The sequence below is a fragment of the Panthera onca genome, chromosome C1 (assembly GCF_046562875.1).
Source record: "Panthera onca isolate mPanOnc1 chromosome C1, mPanOnc1 haplotype 2, whole genome shotgun sequence".
In the NCBI taxonomy this organism is placed as follows: Eukaryota; Metazoa; Chordata; class Mammalia; order Carnivora; family Felidae; genus Panthera; species Panthera onca.
In genome coordinates, this window is record NC_138346.1 from 219,242,399 (window position 1) to 219,264,362 (window position 21,964).

At 59.3% G+C, this 21,964-nt stretch overlaps 2 protein-coding genes across 7 annotated transcripts in view; both read left to right on the forward strand.

Annotated features, from left to right (window-relative positions):
• The window catches only part of CEP104 (centrosomal protein 104), a 35,553-nt gene extending 32,890 nt beyond the window's left edge, over positions 1-2,663 (forward strand). For 5 of the 6 annotated variants that reach the window (XM_078452518.2, XM_060623596.3, XM_060623597.3 and 2 more), the window contains one exon: positions 237-2,663. In XM_078452518.2, coding sequence (XP_078308644.1) covers positions 237-352 — 116 coding nt within the window. In that variant the 3' untranslated portion in view covers positions 353-2,663. The remainder of the gene's footprint in view (positions 1-236) is intronic. The other variant, XM_060623600.3, reaches the window with a different exon arrangement.
• A 6,203-nt stretch (positions 2,664-8,866) lies between these two features.
• LRRC47 (leucine rich repeat containing 47) lies at positions 8,867-20,164 on the forward strand. The gene is made up of 7 exons (XM_060625292.3): positions 8,867-9,530; positions 14,892-15,350; positions 16,214-16,330; positions 16,859-16,974; positions 17,526-17,628; positions 17,935-18,024; positions 18,185-20,164. The coding sequence occupies exons 1-7, from the start codon at positions 8,901-8,903 to the stop codon at positions 18,431-18,433; spliced, it is 1,764 nt and encodes a 587-aa protein (XP_060481275.3). The 5' UTR covers positions 8,867-8,900; the 3' UTR covers positions 18,434-20,164.
• Positions 20,165-21,964: the final 1,800 nt, after the last annotated feature.

A 21,964-nucleotide genomic window follows, 5' to 3' on the forward strand; every position in this document is an offset into this window, starting at 1 on the left:
GTTGGGGACGCACGAGCCCTGCTCCTCAGCCCGGCAGCCAGCTCCCACACGTGCCCCGCTCAGCCGGGCCACCTGTGGACCCAGTGGCCGCTGTGCTGCCCCCTGCAGACCCCGCTGGCGCTCTGCTTCTCCCCAGGGCCTGACGACACCTGGCCGCCATGCCCTCACTGTGGCTTGGCGCTCTGTTGGTGTGTTAGCCTCCCTGCTGACACGGGGCCTGTGTGTTGTGTGTCCAGCAGGTAAAGGCCCAGCCACGACCAAATCAGGGACCTCTGCATCCAAGGTCGGAAGCAAGATCCCTACCCCAAAGGGACTGAACAAAAGCTCCGGCAGAACGTACACAAAGCGGTGACGTGACCCACATTCTGTCTCCTTCGTCCCCACGGGGGACCGAGCGAGTTTCTTGATTGCGAACCATCTCTCCTAAGATCCGCCTTTGGACGTGGCGACCCTGTGCTCCGCCCCCGCCGTCCCTCCGCTCGTGGCCCTGCTGTCCTCACCTGCCGCTCCTTGTGAGGGCTGACGCAAGGCCTGCGTCCGGGGCTCAGACCAAGCTCACCGTGGTTTGAAGCCACCAGGCTTCTGGCCTCCGAGGCCGCCGTCGCCAGAAGAGCAGCCGTTCCATTTGAAGGGGACCGACCTCCCTGTCCGGGTCGGGTGAGCAGGTTACGGGTGTCCTCGAGCAGAGCGCCCTCTCCTCAAGCGCTTGGAGTGGTTTCCATAAAGGCTTCGCTGTAAACCTCGTGCACGTCGGTCTCTCTCTCACGTGGCAGAATTTCCGCAGGGCTTTGGCTCACTGGGCCGCGCGGATCTTGGCGGGCGCCGGCCCCCGCCCAGCGCACCTCCCCACTGTGTGCGGACCCCGCACCTCCCGCTGTCACGAGAGGGAAAGACGAACCTGCGGTCGCCACGCATGGGTCCCCCTGCAGCACCTGCCCCGCTAGGCCCCCCCCCCCCGACCCCCACCCCTGCCACCGTGCGGAGTGCTGGGTCCCCCCCGACCCCAAGCTGCAGCCCCTGGGAGCCGAGCCTGCCGCCCTGTGGCTCCCATCAGGGCTCTCCTCCCGGTGCTTCCAGCTCCTTCCTTCTAGAACCACACCTGTGGTTCTAGAACAGAGTTAGGACCCGCCTCTCCACCGATTGTCCTGCGCCCTGAACACATGTCGGTCAGAACAGCCCTCTCTCAAAGCCTTGAGCAGGCGAGGGGAGCAGCCGCACTTGGTTAACACGCGCGAACGAGCCTTCAGCGCGGACCAGCAGGCTCGGGTGTCTGCTTTGGGCCTGTCCTGCCTCTCACAGATCTACGAATCGGAGCCCTAAGTTCATTTGTCTCAAACACGCTCCATGACACTTCAAACCTCAACATGGCTTAAAATGAAGAGACCAGCCCTCGTGTCCCACAGAAGCGGTTCCCGGGCTTCGTGTCCAGGTGGCCGCAGGGCAAAGCCAGGGTGTGTCTGAAACCTGCTGGGAAGCGTCCCATCTCCCTTGTGTCGGCCTGCGCTCCCACTGCCTGCTGGGCGCCCAGAGACCCAGGGAGGCCGGCCCTTCCCACCCCGCCCGCGGCCCAGCATGCTTCCGTTCTCCCGCGTGGTAGGCAAGTAGACAGCAGGCCTTCGGGGTGCCGCTGAGAAATGGGTGGGATTTGTACCACGTCATCAGCATATACACCTGTTTACTTCCCCGCCACGTGAAAGAAAACACGTTTCAGAAAACCCCTCATAGCCATTGGAGCAGCGCGTCCCCTGAGTGTGTTAGTGACCGCGAGTTTGCACTAACCACTCTCCGTTCTGGGTGAACTAACACTTTCTCATATGGTTGACTCAAAATACAGCAAGAATAGGACTAAGAGAACTACCTTTGCAAAAAATAATTCAATTAAGAAATAAGTAGTGGGGAGAAAGAACGTAAACCTTCATCAGACAGAGCAGAACACAGATGCCGAGGGAACTGTGACGCGACCCCTCCTGGCTTCACAGACCGCGGCCACGACCTGGTCCCTCCTCCTACAGGCGAGCCGCTCCGTAACACGAGCAGTGATGAGAAACGCTAATCGAGGAGCCATTCTCTTCCCTCTTAATCAACACTCGCAAAAAACATGTATGTAGTATTTTCCATATATCGTAACTTTAAAAAGATTCGTAAAAATATTTCACTTTAGTGATTGACACAGTTGGATGCGTTCAAGACCGGTTAGCCTTGCTGGTTACAGAAGGAGCAGGCGTTTCTGTCAAAATGAGCCCTGCCTAGCGGCTACAAAAAGCTCCACAGAGTTAGAGGCTATTAAGGAACTGAAAATAAAGGACAGGCAATTCTGAAGGAAGTGTAGGATCCCTTGGCCATTTATAAATAAAAATGTAAATTTGGAACAGGAATTAATAATTTTCACTATGAATATGTTGTGGATATTTATTTCTCTTATTTTCATATTTCAAAATATTTTAATTTAAAACAAATGTGTCTATAAATTTGGCATCAGAATACACATGTAAATACCTTTAATGAAAATTTTTAACTTTTTAATGTTTTAATATAGTTTTCTATTTGTCTTTATTTCAGGCACCAGAATTATAGTATCTAACCAATATATTTTTGTTGTTATTTCAGGGCCTAGGGGTCAGTTCACTCTGAGCATGTTAACACAATAAAAAGGTCACAAAACATCCTGTCACTTTTATTTCAAGATTGTAATTAAAAGGTGAACCAGTTGCATGCACTCTGGCCCACACCGGGTGTGGCTGGGGCGGGTTGGGGCGTGGGGTGGGGGGGGGGCCGAGCCTGGCCCCACATAGGGTGTGTCGAAAGGAGTTTCCCGCTGAAGAAGCTAAAGAATTTTAAGTGCGTGTAAATTGGAGAGAATCACTGACCCGCTTTATCTTGTGGGATAAAGTCGGAATGTTGGTGGGGGGAGGGCTGCACTTATGGTCTCTGCAAGGGCTCTTCCCTTTTGACAGAGGAACTTTTGCCGGCCAACAAGGCTATTTTGCTTTCAAATAAGTAAAGCGTCAGTATTTCCTCTGTTGATTTCTGGAGTGTTTTTAAGCTTTTATTAGTTTTGGTAATTGTATAATTGCTTCCGTTCTGAAGTTATAACGTACAGATGCTAGGTGTGTGCACTGCACGAGTGCAGGACGAAAGAGCACGCTTTCCAAAGAAGCCAAGGGCAAGCGAGGGGCGTGCGCTGCATTCACACCTGCAGAGATGTGCGAGAGGGAAAGAACCCGCCTGTGTGCTGTTCGAATTAGATGTTCATTTGTGCCGTTGCGTATTTGCTCTTAAAACCTAGGCCCGCTGAGCAGTTTGGTGTGGGCGCAGCAGCCTTCCTGGCTCTTGCCCCTCGGGGCTTTGGGGCCTCCACCCACCTCATCCCGGGTGAGGCCTGGGCTGAGCCCCCTGGCTCTGAAATGCAGGCCACCAGAGAAAGTGGTCAGTGGGTCGGTGACCTTCTGTGCTGCTTCTGCAGAGCGTGTCCCCCCGGGGTCTCCCGGGACCTTTCGAGGCCCGCACGACGCAGCTGAGGATATCCTCAATGGTACACAGGGACACCGGCTTCCTGGAAGGCAGTGAGCCCAAATGTGCACCTGGGTCGTGATGGGTCAGACCAGGGAGGCCCGTGGACAGCAGCTGATCCCTGCCTCAGTTTCCCCTCTGTGGACTGGAGCCAAATAGAAGGTGCTGAAGAGGCCCAGCCTGGGCAGTGAGTCTGCAAGTTTGGGGAGGGAGCCCACACTTAAGCTGAGGGGTCCCCCCAGCCCTTCGTCCCTCATTAGGCTGTAGCAGCAAGGGGCTGGGGAACGGGGAGACCCAGGCATGGACCACCCCCTGCCCAGAAGGCCTCAAAACCCCACCGAGCTTCCCAGACCCCAGACCTGCCCACCTGAGGCACTGTGCTGGGATTCCAGGGGAGGGGCCTGGAGAGTGGGGAGGGCTGAGGTCAGACTCCCCATCGGTTGGATTTCCTTGTGCACAGGAGGAGGTCATCCCTAAGCAAAGCCCTTTTGTGTGCTGTGGTCCTGCAGGTTGAGGACCCCCCAGGACTCCCCGGGAGAGGTCCTGGTACCTCTCAGTGTCCTGGGACCAGTGTCCTGCCTGAAGGTGGGGGACATTGTGGGAACCAATGCCAGGGTTCTGGATGGAGATCTCTCTCTCCCCATGGGGTAGGGAGCACCTTGGGAGTGCTGTTTACCAAATTCCGGGATCCTGGAATGGCGGGGGTGGGGGGGTTGCACAGTCCCTGGTGGCTGGGGGAGGCCAGAGGGCGAGCCTGCAGATGTCCGGGCCTGGCTCCAAGTCTCAGCCTGGGCGGGGCTGGGATGGAACAGGGCCAGGAACAGAAAAAATAATCACTTGCCTTCTCCCTATTGAAAGTTTAAAAGTTTGCTTTTTAACACCAACACCTGTCACCTACCTGGAGCTGATGTTTTGTATTTTCTGCTCCTGAACGAGGTAGAGATTTGTGAAACGACACAAACACAACAACTAAACAACCCGTCTTTGGAATCCAGTATAATCATGAACGTCCGTGCACGAGAAAGGCGCATGGAGACACCTCACAGAGATGGAAAACACACGCAGACGACAAAGGATCAGTACCCAAAAGACGCGGAATTCCTACTGTCATCAGGAAAGGGACCAGCAGGCCTCCAGCCAGGCTTTCTGTGTGAGTGAAAACAGGTAGGTAATTCCAGAACATGGCACCCAAGTGTTCTGCTGCTGCTGGGACCAGTCATCGTGAGCAGAGTTACCGATGGCACACACTCGCCCCCTCACGGTTCCGCAGCTCACGAGTCTGACGGGGTCTCACTGGACTAAGACGGGGGCTCAGCGGGGTGCACCCCTTTGTGGGCGCTCCGAGCAGAACCCGGCCTCTAGAGGCACCCCCTTTCCCGAACCCAGGGCCCCTCCCCCCACGTCCAAGGCCAGCACCTCAAGGTCACCGACTATCCACCTTAGGTCCATTCGCAGCTTCAATTCCCCTGTGCCATAAAACCTAGCACGCTCCCCGCTTCCGGGGTTAGGACGTGGACTTTGTTGGGGGCCATTACTCCGCCCACCATACGTGTAAGGACACCACATGACTAATGTCTATATCACGTTTCAAAAAGGCCCTCACGACCCGGAGGATATTCAGAAAAAGTTTAACAAAGATTACTGATGGCGATACCAGAAAAAAATAACAATACTGGCAGGCACTTCAGTATTTACATGAAAACAGTATTTTTACTAAAAATTGTTCACAATTCATATGACAAAAATATCAGGGCAACTTAATATCCAATGCATTTGAAATAATTTATAGGGGCACCTGGGTGGCTCAGTCGGTTAAGCGGCCGACTTCAGCTCAGGTCATGATTTCACGGTCCGTGAGTTCGAGCCCCACGTCGGACTCTGTGCTGACGGCTCAGAGCCTGGAGCCTGCTTTGGATTCTATGTCTCCCTCTCTCTCTGACCCTCCCCCGTTCATGCTCTGTCTCTCTCTGTCTCAAAAATAAACGTTAAAAAAAAATTTTAATAATTTATAAACGTTACAAAATATGAAGTGAACTGTAAGTTCATAGAGGTAAGTATTAAGTGTAAGTAACCATTCAATAAGCAAATAAAATAGAGGATAAAATTTATAAAAATATTAAAAAGTGCTCCTTTTCATTCCACGCTGGTGGGGACGTAGTATTCAGAGAAGACTCTGTGTGTGGAACGACACTGTCTCTAATGATAATGAGAAGCAGTTTTTTCCACAGGAAGCACTTCCAGTGTGTCCCAGGAGCCCTCGGAAATGCCACTGCTGAGTTATTCCGTCACTTTCAAAATCATCCTGCAACAGAAGCTTGTGCCTTCTTGGTCGGTACTTTCTTTCTTCTCTTGAGGATTAGGCAGGTATACAAGAACACTTTCTGAGCAAGTGCAGGTCACTTTGTTAGATTAGCAATGCTGACTCAGTGCATAGTTTAAATTTTCAGAATTTTTAAAATACCTAAACAACAGCAAACCACTGGAAATGGTCCGGGCTCCTTCCAGATCTCATTGATTTGGTGCTGTCTTTCCTCATGGTCACAAGATGGCTACTACAGCACCAAGCGTCACATCCTACTTCCAGCGTGCTGAGCCAAAACAAAGGTGGTTAAGAGAGAACGGGCTTTCTCCTCACATGCCTCTTCTCAGGAAAGAAAACCTCCCCAGGAGCCCGCAGCAGAAATCCATTTTGCTTACGGACCAGGTTGAAGTCAGTCTATCCTCAGAATAACTGTTGGCAAAGAGACTTCCGCGACCAGCCCTGATTCTTCCCCTGGGGCAGAGCAGGTGCGACCTACACAAAGCCTTGTGGGAACAGAGGTGGCAGAGCTCAGCCAGGGCAGGAACTGCAGAGGGGACGAAGCAGAGACGTTCCCGTTGTGGCGGCGGCTTGAGAGGATTCAAGGCTGAGTTCCTTCCAGCCCTGACTGTGATTCTAAAGAATTTTCCCTCAACACCGATGGAAGCTTCCATTACAGATTCACACTTAGGTGCCTCCTTCTAGTTCTTGCCACATGACCGGGAGGCAGGCACACCAGCCCCGAGTGCGCACTGGGTCGTTGGCTCCCTCGCCCCCTGTCCACAGCGGATGCGCTCCACCTACACCGCGGGCAAGCAGTTTCACTCGGTCGCCCGTCCCTTCCCTCTTTAAAAGCTGGCCCACACAGGGGCGCTGGGGTGGCTCAGTCGGTGAAGCGTCCGACTTCGGCTCAGGTCATGATCTCACGGTCCGTGGGTTCGAGCCCCGTGTCAGGCTCTGTGCTGACAGCTCAGAGCCTGGAGCCTGCTTCACATTCTGTGTCTCCCTCTCTCTCTGCCCCTCCCCCTGCTCATGCTCTGTCTCAAAAATTTAAAAACAAAAAACATTAAAAAAATAGTCATGATAAATAAATAAATAAATATAAGCTGGCCCACACAGCGTCACAAGGTTGGCTCGGAGGCATTAGCGGGGCTCCAGAGAAACAAGTCACTTGCTAACCACCTGCATAATCCGTTGGAGACCTGTTGGCAGTGCTCCCCAGAGGCCCCCTTGCTTTACAAGGTAGTAAACTCGGCCTTGCTTCTCAGGAAACGTCTCAACACTTGGCTGCCTACGTAGACTTACCACATAGGAACGTATCCCTAAATAATATCATCTTGAGCTTGACATGTTTTTAAGCCATGCAAATGGAATCACACTACATATCCTTCTGCATGACCTTGAGAATCACCATGCTGCCGGGCGTAGCCGAACACTCACTCCCGATGCGCTCACCCATTTTAGGAGATGTCTCACCCAGTATTGATCCATCCTCCTGTTGATGGACATCTGGTTTGTTTCCAGTGTTGGCTACTATAAAAGCATTAATGTTCTCATAGCCGGTCAGGAGGGCAATATAAATAGCATGAGCTGGTGGTCTCATTCCCAAAAATCTACTCCAGAGAAACCAAGAAATCCCTGGGGAAGGCTAAAGTTCTGCAGCGCTTGGGTGGCGTGGCTCCAGCAGGACGCAGAGCACGAGGTCCTGCAGGTTCTGAGCTGCAGCCAGCTCAGAAAGGGGGGCCAGATGCAGGCTCCGAGTTCTGCCCCCACTGATGCCTGTCCTTCACAGATGGAGTTGATCGCAAAGGCAACCAAGCAAAATACCATCTTTTCTCTGGGTGACGTGCTGCGGGGAGGGGGGCGGGTTCCCAGTTAGCCCGAGGACCCCGCTGGAGAAAAATACGGCATATTCACAATTTACTTCTAATGCTAGACAGCAGACCATCCACAGCTGCCTGTCACGTGGATGAATCCCAAAGGCATGGTGTGGAAGGAAAGCAGCCAGGCTCGGCGAACACCCTGCACATCACACAGGGAGCGCTGATGTGTGGTGTCCGGGCCCAAGAAAGCCACGCCCCTTGGGGCACCAGGGGGCTGAGGAGACGCAATAACCCGTTTCTTGTGCATGATGGCTACAACGGATGTGTTCAATTGGGGCAAAATTCAAAGTGTGCACACTTTTCTGTGTGTAGATCACACTTCAATACAAAGTTCAAAAATTCCAAAACAAAACGAAGCAACGGAACCCCCCCAACCCCTGGGGTGGGGCGTTAATGAGCAGAGGGGCAGCTACCCTGAGCTCGCACTCCCCCTTCCCTCCTCCAACGCCCCAGCTGGCGCGGTGCCTGACCAGGGAAAACTGACCCATCCCCGAGCCCTTCTCAACCCTGCCACCCACTCAACACCTGGGAACTGGGGGCCATCCCGGGCCGACCCGCAGCCCAGACCATTTATTAGGCCAGAATCTCTCTCTAACCAGGGGCCAGGCCTCAGTCATTGGTAATCTCCCGCTTCCGATGCGAGAGCCACTCATCTGTGGACGACACAGCTGCCCTGGGTGCTGGTGCAAACCAGGAGATTCGATCCCAGACCCCTGTGCGAGGGCGGACCTGGGGTGGAGGGGCTGTCGGGGCGATCAGGGCGCGGCGCCAGACCCGGGGGGCGAGCGGGGCGTGGGGCCGGACCGGGGAGGGGGTCGCGCGGAGCGCGGGGCGGGACCCACGGGGCGATCGGGGCGCGGGGCTGGACCCGAGGGGCGGTCAAGGGCGATCAGGGCGAGGAACCGGACCCGGGGCAGCGCGAGGCGAGGGGCTGGACCCGGGAGGCGGGTCGCCTCCCCAGGACGCTCCGCTCAGCTACGGTGACTCTTCGAGGTGCGGACTCCGGAGCGCGGGCAAAAGCCCTCGGCCGCCAGGAGGCACCTCTCCGCCACTCTTCCCCGGTAGGCGCCCGCCCCGCCCCTCCTCGCTTCGCCCCGCCCCCCGCGCGGCCAGTCCCGCCCCGCTCGTTCTCTCCTCCCGGCCCGAGCCGGAAGTGACGCGCCGTGCCCCGGAAGTACCCCGGGAGCTGCAGCGGAAGCGGCGGCGCCATGGCGGCGGCGGCGGCGGCAGCGGCCCCCGTCCCCGAGGCTTGGCCCGAGCTGGAGCTGGCGGAGCGCGAGCGGCGGCGCGAGCTGCTGCTGACGGGGCCCGGGCTGGAGCAGCGGGTGCGCGCGGCGGGCGGGCGGCTGCCGCCGAGGCTCTTCACGCTGCCGCTGCTGCACTACCTGGAGGTGAGCGGCTGCGGGAGCCTGCGCGAGCCGGGCCCGGGCCTGGCGCAGGGCCTCCCGCAGCTGCACAGCCTCGTGCTGCGGCGCAACGCGCTGGGGCCCGGCCTGAGCCCCGAGCTCGGCCCGCTGCCCGCGCTGCGCGTGCTCGACCTGTCCGGCAACGCGCTGGAGGCGCTGCCGCCGGGCCAGGGCCTGGGCCCCGCCGAGCCGCCGGGCCTCCCGCAGCTGCAGAGCCTCAACCTCAGCGGCAACCGGCTGCGCGAGCTGCCCGCCGACCTGGCGCGCTGCGCCCCGCGCCTGCAGACCCTCAACCTCACCGGCAACCGCCTGGACTCCTTCCCCGCCGCGCTCTTCCGCCCCGGCGCGCTGCCCCTGCTCAGCGAACTGGCGGCCGCCGACAACTGCCTCCGAGAGCTCAGCCCCGACATCTCCCACCTGGCCTCGCTCAAGGTCAGCGGGGACTGCGAGCCGGGGCCCTGGAGGAGAGGTGGGGAGGGAGCTGCTCCCGGGCGAGCCGTCCCGGGGACGCCGCATTCCCAGCCGCCCTCCCTCCCGTGACCGGGCCCCCCATCCTCGCGTGGTTGGCTCAACAGCAGGGGCCCACGCCTAAATCTCTGTGTCTTCACGCATGTGTGAAATGATTCAGTGGCTCTGGGCGGGGGGGTACCCAGGCAAGGCCCGGAGATGTGGTTTACCGGGATTTCGCATAATGCCACACGGTGTGACTTCCTGTATGCTGTTCCCTTCACCCCGACGACCGCCTTCTAAAGTAAGAGTTGTTATTCCTGGTTTACCGAAGGCCGGAAGGGGTTGCCGAGTCCACAACAAATCATTTGGGCTTTTCTCTAGACTCCCTTGTCCAGAGGCTGCTAACGTACTCCCGTTAGGTCTGCAGGCCCCAGCGTAATGCTTGGCTGAGACAGGTGTGCAGGAGAGGGGAGGATGGACATTGCAGAGCCCTGCCCTAACTCCAGTCTTGAGGCTCCTGGGCAGCCCTCTTTCCCCGTGTTCCCTTTTCCTTTCGTCCTGAAAAAGGCAGGTCTTTGTTTCTTTTTGCTCCTACTTTTCATCCTTTTCATGCAGACCTTTTTTTTTTTTTAATGTTTATTTGAGAGAGCACGCACACACAGGAGAGGGGCACAGAGAGAGAAAGAATCCCAAGCAGGTCTCGGGGCTCAAATTCCCAAACGGTGAGGTCGTGGCCTGAGCTGAGATCAAGAGTCAGGCATTTAACTGGCTGAGCCCGCCCCCCACCCCCCCCCACCCCCCCCCAGGCACCCCATGCAGATATTTTTTAAGCAGTAAAATGTGTATACAGCTTAGCAACTGATCTATTTCCAGCCGAAGTTACTCTTAAGGTGTTGCCACCCGATTTTACAAACGTGTATGTCTGTGTAAAGATGTGTCTGCAAGTGTGCATGAATATGTGTGCACGTGTGTGTGTGTGTAGTTAAGAGAAACAGACGAGGCCTCTCAGCAGAGTGCTTGCTGGCATTTCCAGAAGAGGCTGTGGGGGGTGCTCCTGGGACCTGTTGGTCACCCCCGGCTATAGGCGTCCCTTTATGGCAGAGGTGTGACGGGTGATGTACAACGCTGCTCACTCGGGTCTGTTCGGTCTCTTGGTTTTCCAGAAGGTTGACGGGCCAGGTATGTAGCCGAGCGCGGTCCCTCGAGGGCAGGATCGGGTGTTGTACTTCACCGGAGTCGCTTGCCAGTGTGTACGACTGCTTCGTTTCAGACGTTCTGTACCGCGTCCGTGGTGCCCACTGGTGACGCGTGTGGCCTTTATCGTGTGCAGACACCCGCATTCAGGTCAGGGTGCGTCTCCTCTGCTGAGCCCCCTGGCCTCCTCCACTCTGGCCGCTGCTAGGCCCCCATCGGCTCTCCTCCCCACGAAGACGCCTGTGTCTTGGGGAGGGTCGTGCCAGAGCCGCTTGGAATCCCTCTTGGACTCAGCTGTCCTTCGGGGGCCTCTCTGAAACGATGCCTCCGTGAGGAGCGGTACCAGATCCGTGCGAGGCCGCGTTGCCCTGTGTGCGCACTGGGGTCCTGAGTACAAAAGTGTTCTCGTCCTTGTGGGTGCTGCGGGGAGGCGGCCTGGGTGGAGAACTGAGCTCACAGGCGGAGGTGGGGGTCCCCTCAGCGTGTCCTGGCATTGCTGCCGGTTCCTGCACCTGTGAGAGACTGGGGACGGCCACAGTGCCGTGAACAGGGGCGGTGGTGCTGCGGTCACCGTGACTGAGGACCGTGCCAAAACCCTGTGGCCGAAAACAACACCAGTCATGTCACGTGCTGCCCGTTTTCCATCCTGGGCTTGCCATAGACCACGTGTGCTCGGGGCTGGCCTCCGCTGCGATGCTGTGCCGGCTCCTCTGGCCCCATGTCGTCTCGGCACCTCTCCCCGCGCGGCAAGGTGGCCCAGTTCTCCGACCACAGGGCTCCTTGAAGAAGGGGCTTGGAACCAGCACCCTGGCTCCCACTGCACCCACTGGTTAAGTGAGCGAGCCCAGTCCAGATTCGTGGGGAGACGCCACACAGGATGTAAATGCCCAGAGGCTCGGTTCCACGGGGGCCACCAGAGTAGCATCCCACGGGCCCCCGCTTGTCCCCTCACTTCCCCTGAGGCAGGGAGATGCGTGCCTCATGCACCCTCCCCCAGGAAGCTGCCCCGGATGGGGGCCCCAGACCCTCTTCCCCACTCCCACCACCTGGTACGAGGGAGCCCGAGAGACCGCTGTGTATCCACTGTGCCATAACCTCACCACCTACTTAACTGCCCGGACCCAGCCCGCCCCGTTGCCGTCCTGCTGTCTGGCCATCCAGCTTGGCTCCCCACGGGAGACCTAAGACAATCTGGGGTGGTTTCTCCTGGTGGCATGTGTCCTTGTTCTGGGGTTCTGTCACCTGTGGTGCACCAGGGATGATGGCCCATTGCGTCACCCTTGCCTTTGTCGTAGGCGACTGACCCAGGCCGGGGTGCTGGCCTTCAGGGCTGACAGAGGAATGGGCCTGGCAGCTGGAAGCCGGCTGGAAGGCCACACCGGCCAGGCCTCCCCCTGTTTCGGGCCCCGTGCCCACGGGGACCGTCCACGTGGCTCACAGATGGGACTCCCACTGTGGTCAGGTTTTCCAGAGAAACCAAACTTTGCACGTGAAACCCCTGTCCACCCCCAAGGAGCCCTTCGTCCATCTCTATCTTTTCATCAGGGCAGAGGTGACAGGCTCACTGGGTGCCCGGGTCACATCCAGGTCCCCTCGGCCAACATGCCCTTGGCTGACATGTTGTTTTCAGTTCGCCCATTCGCCCAGCTGGGGATCTAGGACTGCACATCCCAGCAGAAGGGATGTTCCCAGAAGGCAGTCAGCGGCCTCACCCAGGTCGGAGATGCTTGTGTTACCGGCAGGAAGGGAGTAAGCGGGTGTCCTCGTGGGTCGGCTCCAGGCAGAGGCAGGTTCCTGGACGCCACTCCCTTCAGCCTCTGTGCATTTTGTACCTTTTGGGGATTGGCACGCACAGTCCAGACCACTTCCTCCGTCGGAAAGCAAGAGCTCTGTTCCCCGGTCCTGCATGATTTCAGCCGCGTACAGGCGTTACCTGTCATCTCGGCGTGTCCTGAAGGTCCTGTCTTCCGTTAGTGTTGCTTTTCTAGGCGTGAGACCTCACGGAGTCTGCTGCTGTGGTGCCCAGCGCCAACGGAGCGCAGGCTTGGTGTGGGGGCGGCTTGTCCTCTTACGTGCAGGTGTCCGCATCTCTACAAGGCCCCCACCTCTAGAGCCTGGCACGACTTCCCTGATCTGCTGCTTCCTCCCCTCCCTGTTTACACTCCCACAGGGTCGCAGCACAGGGCCTGAAATGTCCATTATTCGGTCATTGTTGCCTCTGAAAGCGGAGCTCCCCCGCCCCCCCCCCCAGTAACCCCACACCTTTGTCCTCTGTGGAGACCTCCTCGGCCTGCAGAGGCTGTGGCTGAAGTGGCCGGGCAGTGAGGCCCCGTCCCCCAGTCTCCCCTCCTTGCCGGCTCTTCCTCTGCTACCTGCGCGCGCCGTCTACCCGGCCGGCTGGTTCTGTGCAGCAGTGAGGGCCGTCCCAGTGCAGTCCTTGAGCCGGCCAAAGCCTCCTGGACAGTGCGGCCAACTCCAAAGCTGGCATGTGCGGGGGGGGGGGGGGGGGGGGGTGGAGGCTGACCTCAGAATGTCAGCCCCTCGCTGCCACTCACAAGCCTCCATGTGGCAGAGACCGGGACAGGCCGTGATACAGTCCATTCATCCCCTGCTCCCATTCCCACTTAAGCCGTGGAGAAGGGCCCAGTGAGGCACAAAATGGACACAATTGTACGAAATCGCGTTGCCCACAGCCTCTCAGGCCCCTTGGTCCCCCAAGGTGACTAAAAGCCATGCCTCCTTTCCTCGTCCCCATCCTGAGTGCAAGATGGGAGCCTGCTGCCCTGCTAAGGCCCCAGCATAGCCTTTAGAGGCTCCTCTGCGACACCGTCCCTTCCCCCTGCTCTGACCCCCTCCTCCACTCTGGCTCCCCGGCTTCTCGGCAGTTTGATGGCCTGAGCCAGGACAGCTCTGTTGGTAACTGAGTCTGTGAGGTTCTGTCCGAAGCCCTCTGTACCAGCCAAAGTGGAGGCATCTTCTGGACCATCAGAGCCCCTGCCCCCTTTCCAGTTCATGATGAAGTCTGTCACCCGCTTTATCCAGGCCCGTTAACATCCCAGCCAGAACCAGGACTGGTCAGCGGTCTCGCCCACCAAGTGTGAACTCTTGCCGTAGGTTTGCGTGCAGATGGCTGCCTGCCGGTGTGGCTTTGACCCTGGGTGCAGTCCAGACAGGCCCCCTGTGCCCCAGAGCTCTCCCCAAGCCGCCCTCCCCCGCGCTCACTCCAGCTGACCAGATAGGAGGGTTTTTTCCGAGGCCCTATGCCCCCTGTCTGCTCTTAGCCGTGCCGAGCAAGGTCAGGCCAGAGCTTCCCATTGGCCCAGGAGGAGAACAAGAAAGGGGCTCTGTGCACGGTGCCCCGCACTGCCTGGGAGGAGAGCAGAGGGGACAGCGGCTGGCCTCTTCCTGGGGGCCTGTCCTCTACCCGGCCGCAGAAGGGGAAGCCGAGACCCCACGACCAGAAGATGCTGCCTCGGTGTCCTGGGGTCTGACCTCGCTCCTTAGCGTTCCTCCTGCCCCGCTTGACCCCTCAGGGCGGCCCTTTGGTAACACGTCTCTGTGCTGCTGATTCCCGCACACGGTTTTGTCAGAGCCCAGGCAGCAGGAGCGGCAGTAGGTTCTTGTGCGAGGCTTCCGTGCCCCTCTTTAGGCTGCGACATCCCTCCCTGGGTCCAGACGCAGGCCGAGAGCAGGCCAGGGTCGGAGCCGCTCTGCCGTTTTGTGCACGCAGAGTTGGAGCGCCGTGCACCGTGTTCCTGCATGAAGGGTGATGCCGTGTTCTGTCTGTTTAGTTCGTCTGATTTAAAAAATCTCAGCACCATTTTGTGGGGAGCGTGTTTCTGAAGCACCCAGTGTTCATGACCGCACGTTCTCCGTGTCCCTGTGCTCCTCCTCTAACCTTGTCCGTTGGGACAGTCGTCACAGGGAACTTGCAGGGGAGCAGGAAGAGGAGGACAGGCATTCTGTGGGGACCGTTGGCAACCACCGTCCCCCCCCCCCCAGCCCCCCGTCCCCCTCAGGGCTGCTTGGTGGCTGTAGCGGGCGTCAGTCTGGGCACAGACCGCAGGGGGCGCGGGGGTGCTGGAGGAGGCGGCACGGCCCCGTGGCTGGGTGGGCTGCGTGTGACCGGGTCCTCTGTGTCCCTCGCAGACGCTGGACCTGTCCAACAACCAGCTCAGCGAGGTCCCGGCGGAGCTGGCCGACTGCCCCAAGCTCAAGGAGGTCAACTTCCGGGGGAACAAGCTGACGGACCGGCGGCTGGAGAAGATGGTCCGCGGCTGCCAGACCAGGTCCATCCTGGAGTACCTGCGCGCCGGGGGCCGGGGCGGCGGGCGGGGCGGGGGCAAGGCGCACGGCCCGGAGAAGGACGAGGCCCGCAGGAGGCGGCGGGAGCGGCGGCGGAGGGAGAGCGGCGAGGGGGAGGACGAGGAGGTGGGCGGCGCCGGCCGGATGCTGCTCCGGGTGCTGCACGTGTCCGAGAGCCCCGCCCCGCTGACGGTGCGGGTCAGCCCCGCGGTCAGGGACGTCCGGCCGTTCATCGTGGGGGCCATCGTGAGGGGCCTAGACCTGCAGACGGGGAACGCGCTCAGACGGCTCCTCACCTCCCAGGTGGGTGTGCGCGGCCCGCGGTGGGGGGGGCGGGGTGGCCCGGTGTCACTCTGTGCACGGCGGGACCTGGCTCCGGGCACGGGTGAGGATGACACCCGCCGGGTGCGCCCCAGGGCAGGTCGGACCTGGGCCTCGGCCCCAGGAGGCTGCCTGCCTGTCAGCTCGTCCACAGAGACCCTTCCCGGCCTGCCTCGTTTCTGAAGGCTTTGTTGCGATGGGAGATGAGCGTTTCCCGAGTTTCTGACGTCTTGGGGGATGGGATTTGGGGTTTCTGTAATGAATTGCACAGTTGGTTTCGTAGAAGACAGTACGGAGATCGTCAGCACTGGCCAGCCTGTTGTGAGCTGTTTAGTTTTTGTTCAGGTTTTAGCTAGAAGAACTTCCTGATTTGTTTTTGTATGCAGTCTGCCAGCTTTTAAAGTAAAAACCCCATCTTTGAAGTTTGCAGACCCCCCCCCCCCCCCCCGCCCCAGTGTGGCCCGTGGGGACAGAGGCAGCTTTCTGGAAGCTCATGTTCAGGGAGGAAGCAAAGGGCACTCCCAGCCGGGAGTTTAAAACCCAGAGATCGGTGTTTTGGAAGGAAACCATGCTGCGGGTAGTTTTCTTTTTAAGTCCTACTTCTGTTTATTCAGTCATAAATTCTAGTTCAAGGAGGGTTCTTTGAAGTCTCAAATACTCTGTTCCAGAGTTAGAGAAACAAGAAATTCTGCCAGTAAACAGATAAGATAATCATCCAGGGAAGTTTCCACAAAATACATTTTTGGCTAGGAGGCCGAGGGGGGAGGCCAGGGGGGCAGGGCATCGGGGGCAGGGCATCAGGGGCAGGGCGCTGAGCTCTGGGTGCCTCGGGCCGTGTGTTGCAGACCAAGCTCCACGAGGAGCTCTGTGAGAAGAGAACGGCCGCCACCATCGCCACCCACGACCTCAGAGCCGTCCGCGGGCCCCTGCTGTACGACACCCGCCCGCCGCAGGACCTCAAGGTGACGTCCTGCGCCCCTCCCTGCCTGCCGCTGCAGCGGCCCTGTCCGCGTGCCCCCCTGACAGGTGCGCTCTGGTGACGCCAGTTCTGAGAGAGAATCTCAGGCTGCTCCTGGCGGGTTCGTCAGGCCCGTTGTAAAAGTGAACTCCTCAGGGAAGGTAGCAGCTGGAAAGTGGTTTCCTTCGTGTGGTCCCTTTTAAGCAAAACTTGTGGTTTATAGCAAACCGCAAAACCCCTCGTGTGGAGCTGAGCTTCGTGGGCCTGGCCGGTCCAGGTCTGCCCCCTCCCTCGGGTCGTCCAGGGGCCGCAGGCCTGGGAGACGCCGTCGTTTGTGGGTGGGCTGGAGGCTGCGCTCCGCCTTGAGGGGCCGAGTGCTGGTGAGGTCCCCGAGGGGCGCTCATGCATGCCGGAGAGGGGCCCCGTGGTCACAGGGCTCCCCGAGGGAGCGCCAAGAGGGGACGTTGATGCCAATGGCCCGGTGAGCACAGGAGGCCCCGCCGGAGCTCACGGAGCAGTGTCCGCCCCACAGATCGTCCCCTTGGGGCGCAGAGAAGTCAAGGCCAAGGACCTGGTGCGGCAGCTACAGCTGGAGGCCGAGGAGCACAGGAAGCAGAAGAGGAGGCAGAACGTCTCAGGCCTGCACAGGTCAGCGGGCGTCCCCTCGGGGCGCTGTCCCCACCCCCGCTCGCTCCCAGGCTGACTGGCGTGCATCCTTCTCCTCTTCTCCTCCCCGATGTTGAGAGAACCTCCCAGACCTCATTCCCCAGGCTATTAGGGACTCTTGCCTGGGGTGAGAGCAGCGCTGCTAGGCCTCTCCTCTCGAGGGCCCCAGGCTCAGATGCCACTTTGGGGAGAACAGTCTTTCTCAGGTGCAGGCTCTGTGGCCTGGAGGGACAGCGGGGTCCACGCCGGCTGCACGGGGACATAGGAGGGCACTGCGGTCACCCCCTACGTTCTGTCCATGTGACGCGGGGCACAGGTTGGTGAAGGGCGACCTGTGGCCACAGGACCAAGAGGGCACCCAGCCTGCCGGCCACCGTTCCCGTGTGAGCGCGGGCTGTAGAATGTCCTTCGTCCAGAGCTGAGGACACACTCCCTGGTGTTGCACCGACTTTGTGTAAAGAACTGATTTGTCCGGTTCGCCTCTAGGCACGTTTTCTCGTAGTGTCGTCTCCACTCTGTTTCCTCCCTCACAGGTACCTGCACTTACTGGACGGTAAAGAAAGTTACCCCTGCCTTGTGGATGCAGATGGCGATGTGATCTCCTTCCCGCCCATAACCAACAGCGAGAAGACGAAGGTAGGGCGCCGTCTGCACGTGCGTGTCTGGGGCTGTTTCACGTGCAGATTTAGCACAAGCGTCAGTCGCACAGTCACGGGACGTCCCGCGGGACGGACGCGCAGGCCTGAGAGCCCGGGCCGCTTGCACAGAGCTGGGCGTCCCCGTCACAGTGCGCACCAAGAGCCCCCGTGTGCACGGCGTTCTGGCGCATGCCTGTCTTCGGGAAGGGGACACTGTCTTAGAGGCTTTTTTTTGGAACAGCTGCTGATGTCTTACTTTCGACAGCTTTATTCTTTTCTGAAATCCTTCTCATTTCCTTTTAAGATTAAGAAAACCACCTCAGATTTGTTTTTGGAAGTAACAAGCGCCACGAGTCTACAGATATGTAAAGAGATCATGGACGCCCTGGTGCTGGTGAGCCAGCCTCATCGTCTCGCCCCGTCGGCGCTCTGGCCGCGAGGCACAGATGACATGTGTCGCGCCCCCCCCCCCCATCTTCCTGCCACCCCTCGCATGGCTGCCTTTGCTGCGTATCTTTCCTGATCACCTCTGAAAAGATGTTTTTCTTTTGCAGAAAATGGCAGAAATCAACAAATATACGTTAGAAAATAAAGAGGACGGGTCCGTTTCAGATACTGAAGCCGACGCACTTTCTGGACAGCTTCCGGAGCCCAGCGCGAACGCAAGTGCAGACACGGCTGGGAACGGCTCCCTGGTGGTGGAGCAGGTCCGGGTGGTGGATGAGGAAGGGCACCTGAGGGTGGTGTACCCCTCCAAGACGGACCTGGCCCTCGCTGCTCCCCACGTGACCGTGATCCGCTGAGCCCCGGGCCGCGGCAGGGCGCGTGTGCGATGCTGTTGTGTTGTTTGTTCAGTTTCACCTCGGTGGTTTTTACGATGCGCGTCCCTTGCTTTTCCAGACGATTCTGTCACAGATGATGCCGTGTTGTCGCGTGCTTAGGTGACTTTGCCTTTCGGCACCAAACTGATTGTACTAACGCTTTGTATGAAGTTTCTCAAATACTGGAGTGAGCCGTTCAGGATGTTTGTTCCGAAATCACGTAGACACAGCGACTAACGTCATTCAGGGGAGAAAGACACTGATTGGTTTCGCTATTCAGATCTAAACTGGGAAGCTGAACAATGTGCGTTTCACAGAACCACACAATTATTTTTCTACGATACAGCAGCTTTTAAAATCGCACCGAACCAGTAGTGCAGCTTAGAGGCCTGGAGTGACACCATGTCCCTAGCTGGCCACAAATCATCTTTCTATGAGAAGAATATTTTTATGTGATCTTGGAATTGGCAAAGGCATTTTTCTTAATACCGTGGATGCTTTAGGGGTAGAGCCGCACGGTTCCCTCACGCGGCCCTGGCAGGGCAGAAAGAGGATCGGGGCTTTGCTCGCTTGTGCAGTCGCACCACAGGGACGGGCAGACGTCGGAACGTGCAGCTCAGGGCCAGCACGCAGGTTTTCGGTGCAGAACAGGCTTCACAGACGCATGGGACACCTCTGCCGTCAGCTGGCCCAAGCACGGACAGTGGCCATGGCCGCATGAGGGGTGAACTGTTGTGCAGCATCTTGTGTTTTAGGGATTTCCAGGTTTGAATGTCTGGGCCCATAGACCACCAGTGTGTGTGTGTGTGTGTGTGTGTGTACGCGTGCGTGTGTTTACGTGTGTGAGCACACACACTCCTCCCTGGAGGCAGAACGTGCTTGCAGCCAGGCACCAGCCAGCCACAGAGTAGGTGGGTTTTACTGGCCTCTGCCTCGTAGGCGGCCTGGATGTCAAGAAACTGCCTCCCTGGCTTTTGTCATTTACTGACTCCGTCTGTTTTGTGTTCTGTGACTTGACTCGCAAAAGACGAGCCGTGTGTTCTGCTGATTTGGGGAGCATTTGCAAGAGGCCACACTGAACCCAGGCCCTTAGCCGTCAGGACCAGACACGTGTGAAGCTTGAGCCTCCTCCTGGGGGGGGGGGGGGGGGGCACGCTCACAAAGCCACACGGTTCTCTCAGAGCTCAGCCAACCTGCTTTGTAGGACAGGACCCAGCTGCCTTGAGACCCTGTCCCGGTTCTGGTCACCTGCAAGCCTTTCCGTTGGCCCCTGAAGGCGGCGGCTGTTGGGCTGGGCTGGGCTGAAGCAGGTGCACCAGGGTGGCTCTGCCTGGTCTTGTGAACCCCAGACCTGCCAAATGTCTGTGTTGGTGGCTCTGGCTTGTCATCTTATGAGCCTTGGGCGACCGGGACAGCAACTGCTGGCACCGTGGCCAGCTTGGGGTCTGTGGCTGGGCCACGGCCAAGCGGTTCTCTTGGCTCCTGGTACTCGGTTCCATGGCCAGGCCCTGTCTGGTCTGTGACCTCGCTGACGTGGACAGAGACGCCAGCCCCACCGCCCGTGACGCAGCTCAGCCCCGGGTGAGGTGCTGGATGTATTCAACTCACCGCGGAAACAGGATGGTCTTCCCTTGGCCGGCCCGACCCACTCATAAACCCGGACACTCTTTCTCTTTGCCAGTGCGGCCCTCTAATAAACATTTAATAAGAACATCTCTGCTCCTCCCCAGTGAAGCCTTTCCTGCCAGTATCTCGGGGAAGTGTCTGTAGGGAAACTGAGGACCTGGACCCACCCCACCCCACCCCATCCCCGCCTGCCAGCAAAGACCAAGAGGCACTGAATCATCACAGTCTCAGCCCAGAGAGGCTGCTGGGCTCTCCAGGCCTGGGGGGGGGGGGGGTGGACCCCCCATCCAGGGGCAAGATGGCGGGGCGCCACATCCCTTTCCCAGCATCCTCCCCTACCCCCCCCCCCCCCCCCCCGGGCCGGAAGGGGGCTCCCCAGGGTATGTGGCCCCAGGGGGCCATGGGGAGGAACCACCACCTCTGTTGCAGCCAATCCGGCTCTGGCCAGGCCCGGGGACCACACCTGGGCGGGGGCAGGGGTCGTGTGCGCCAGAGCTCGGGCTGCTGGCGGAGCCCAGGGAAGGGGATGCTGTGTAGGGAATGGACTGTGCACCCCACTCTCACCCGGGGGCTTAGGGGCCTCAGGGCACACAGGGCATGAAGGCCGCATCAATGGGCCCGTCATCTGTCCCCGTGGGGTCCCCCAGTCCTGGGAGTAGGTATGTGGACCCACAGGGCTCACTGGGCGGGGCTAGATGAGCTGCACAGGCTGAGGGCACCTCCCTCCCCTGATCCCAGCAGCACCCACGTGCCTGGACAGCACCTGCTCACTGCCCCTCCTTACCCCACCCTGCCCTCCCCCGCCCACTGTACTCCAGCCTTGTCCCCGGCCAGTTCCATCTGACCTGCCCTTCAGCAGACCCACTCCGTCCTGCCCTCGGGCTGCCCAGGGAGCATGACCCCAGAGCCCGCAAGGCATTTCGGGAGCTAGGGAGGCCAGAACGGCCGTAGAGAGAGCAGCCGTGGGCCTCCTTTCTGTCCAGCACCCCAGCCCGGCTCTCGGCAGTGGCTACACCCAGCCTCGGGGAGGCCCAGCCCCTGCACCTCAGGAGCAGAGTGCCAACCTCCTGGAGTCCACGGAGGCCATGCAGCCCAACTGAGCCCCACCCACCCAGTGCCCACCCTGTGGTGGCTCCAGCTGGGGCACCAAAGTTGGGCTGGACAGACGTGGGCCTGCCGTGTGGAAGCCCAAACAGGGCTGGGAGGTGGGGTCTTTTGGAGACAGGTGCCGAGGCCCAGAGATGGGAGGCTGGCTGGACCAGACCCTCTGCCGCTGTCCCCTAGCCAGCTCTCCTTGCCCCCAGCCCGCAGCCAATCGCTCCTGAAGCATCGCTGCTTGGAGACCCCCGCCCAGGACAGACCCCACCAGGTGCTCCGCTTTCCTGGTGGACAGGGCCTGGCTGGGATCACCTGGGTGCAGCCCTGCCCAACGGGCAGGCCGGTCTTTGGGGGGGGGGGGGGGGAAGGCGGTCTCTGCCCTTCCCCTCCCCCTCCAGCTCGGCCTCGGCCACGCAGGCTTGCCACGTGGCCTTCAACCTCCGGCCCCACAAGGAGTGTCTGTCCTTCATCTCCAGCCCTCAGTCCTTGGGGAAGAAGCACTCTCCTAACTTTGTGTTTCTGCCACAAAGGGTCTGCAGGGCCAGAGATGTGAGCTTGTGGCAAGTAGGTGGGGGTGAGCACAGGCCCAGGAGGGCAGGTCTTGGGAATCCGCTGGGCAGGCAGGAGCAGCCTGAGCCTCGAGGCCTTGTCCACGGTTGGTTGGGCGAGGGAGGAAGACGTTCCGCCACCTGCCAGCCCTCAGGCCGACCCCCAGGGGCTTGCTTCCCACCAGAGGGCGCAGCCGACACACACGGAGTCCCAGAGCCAAGTGGGAGGAAGGGCCCTTCC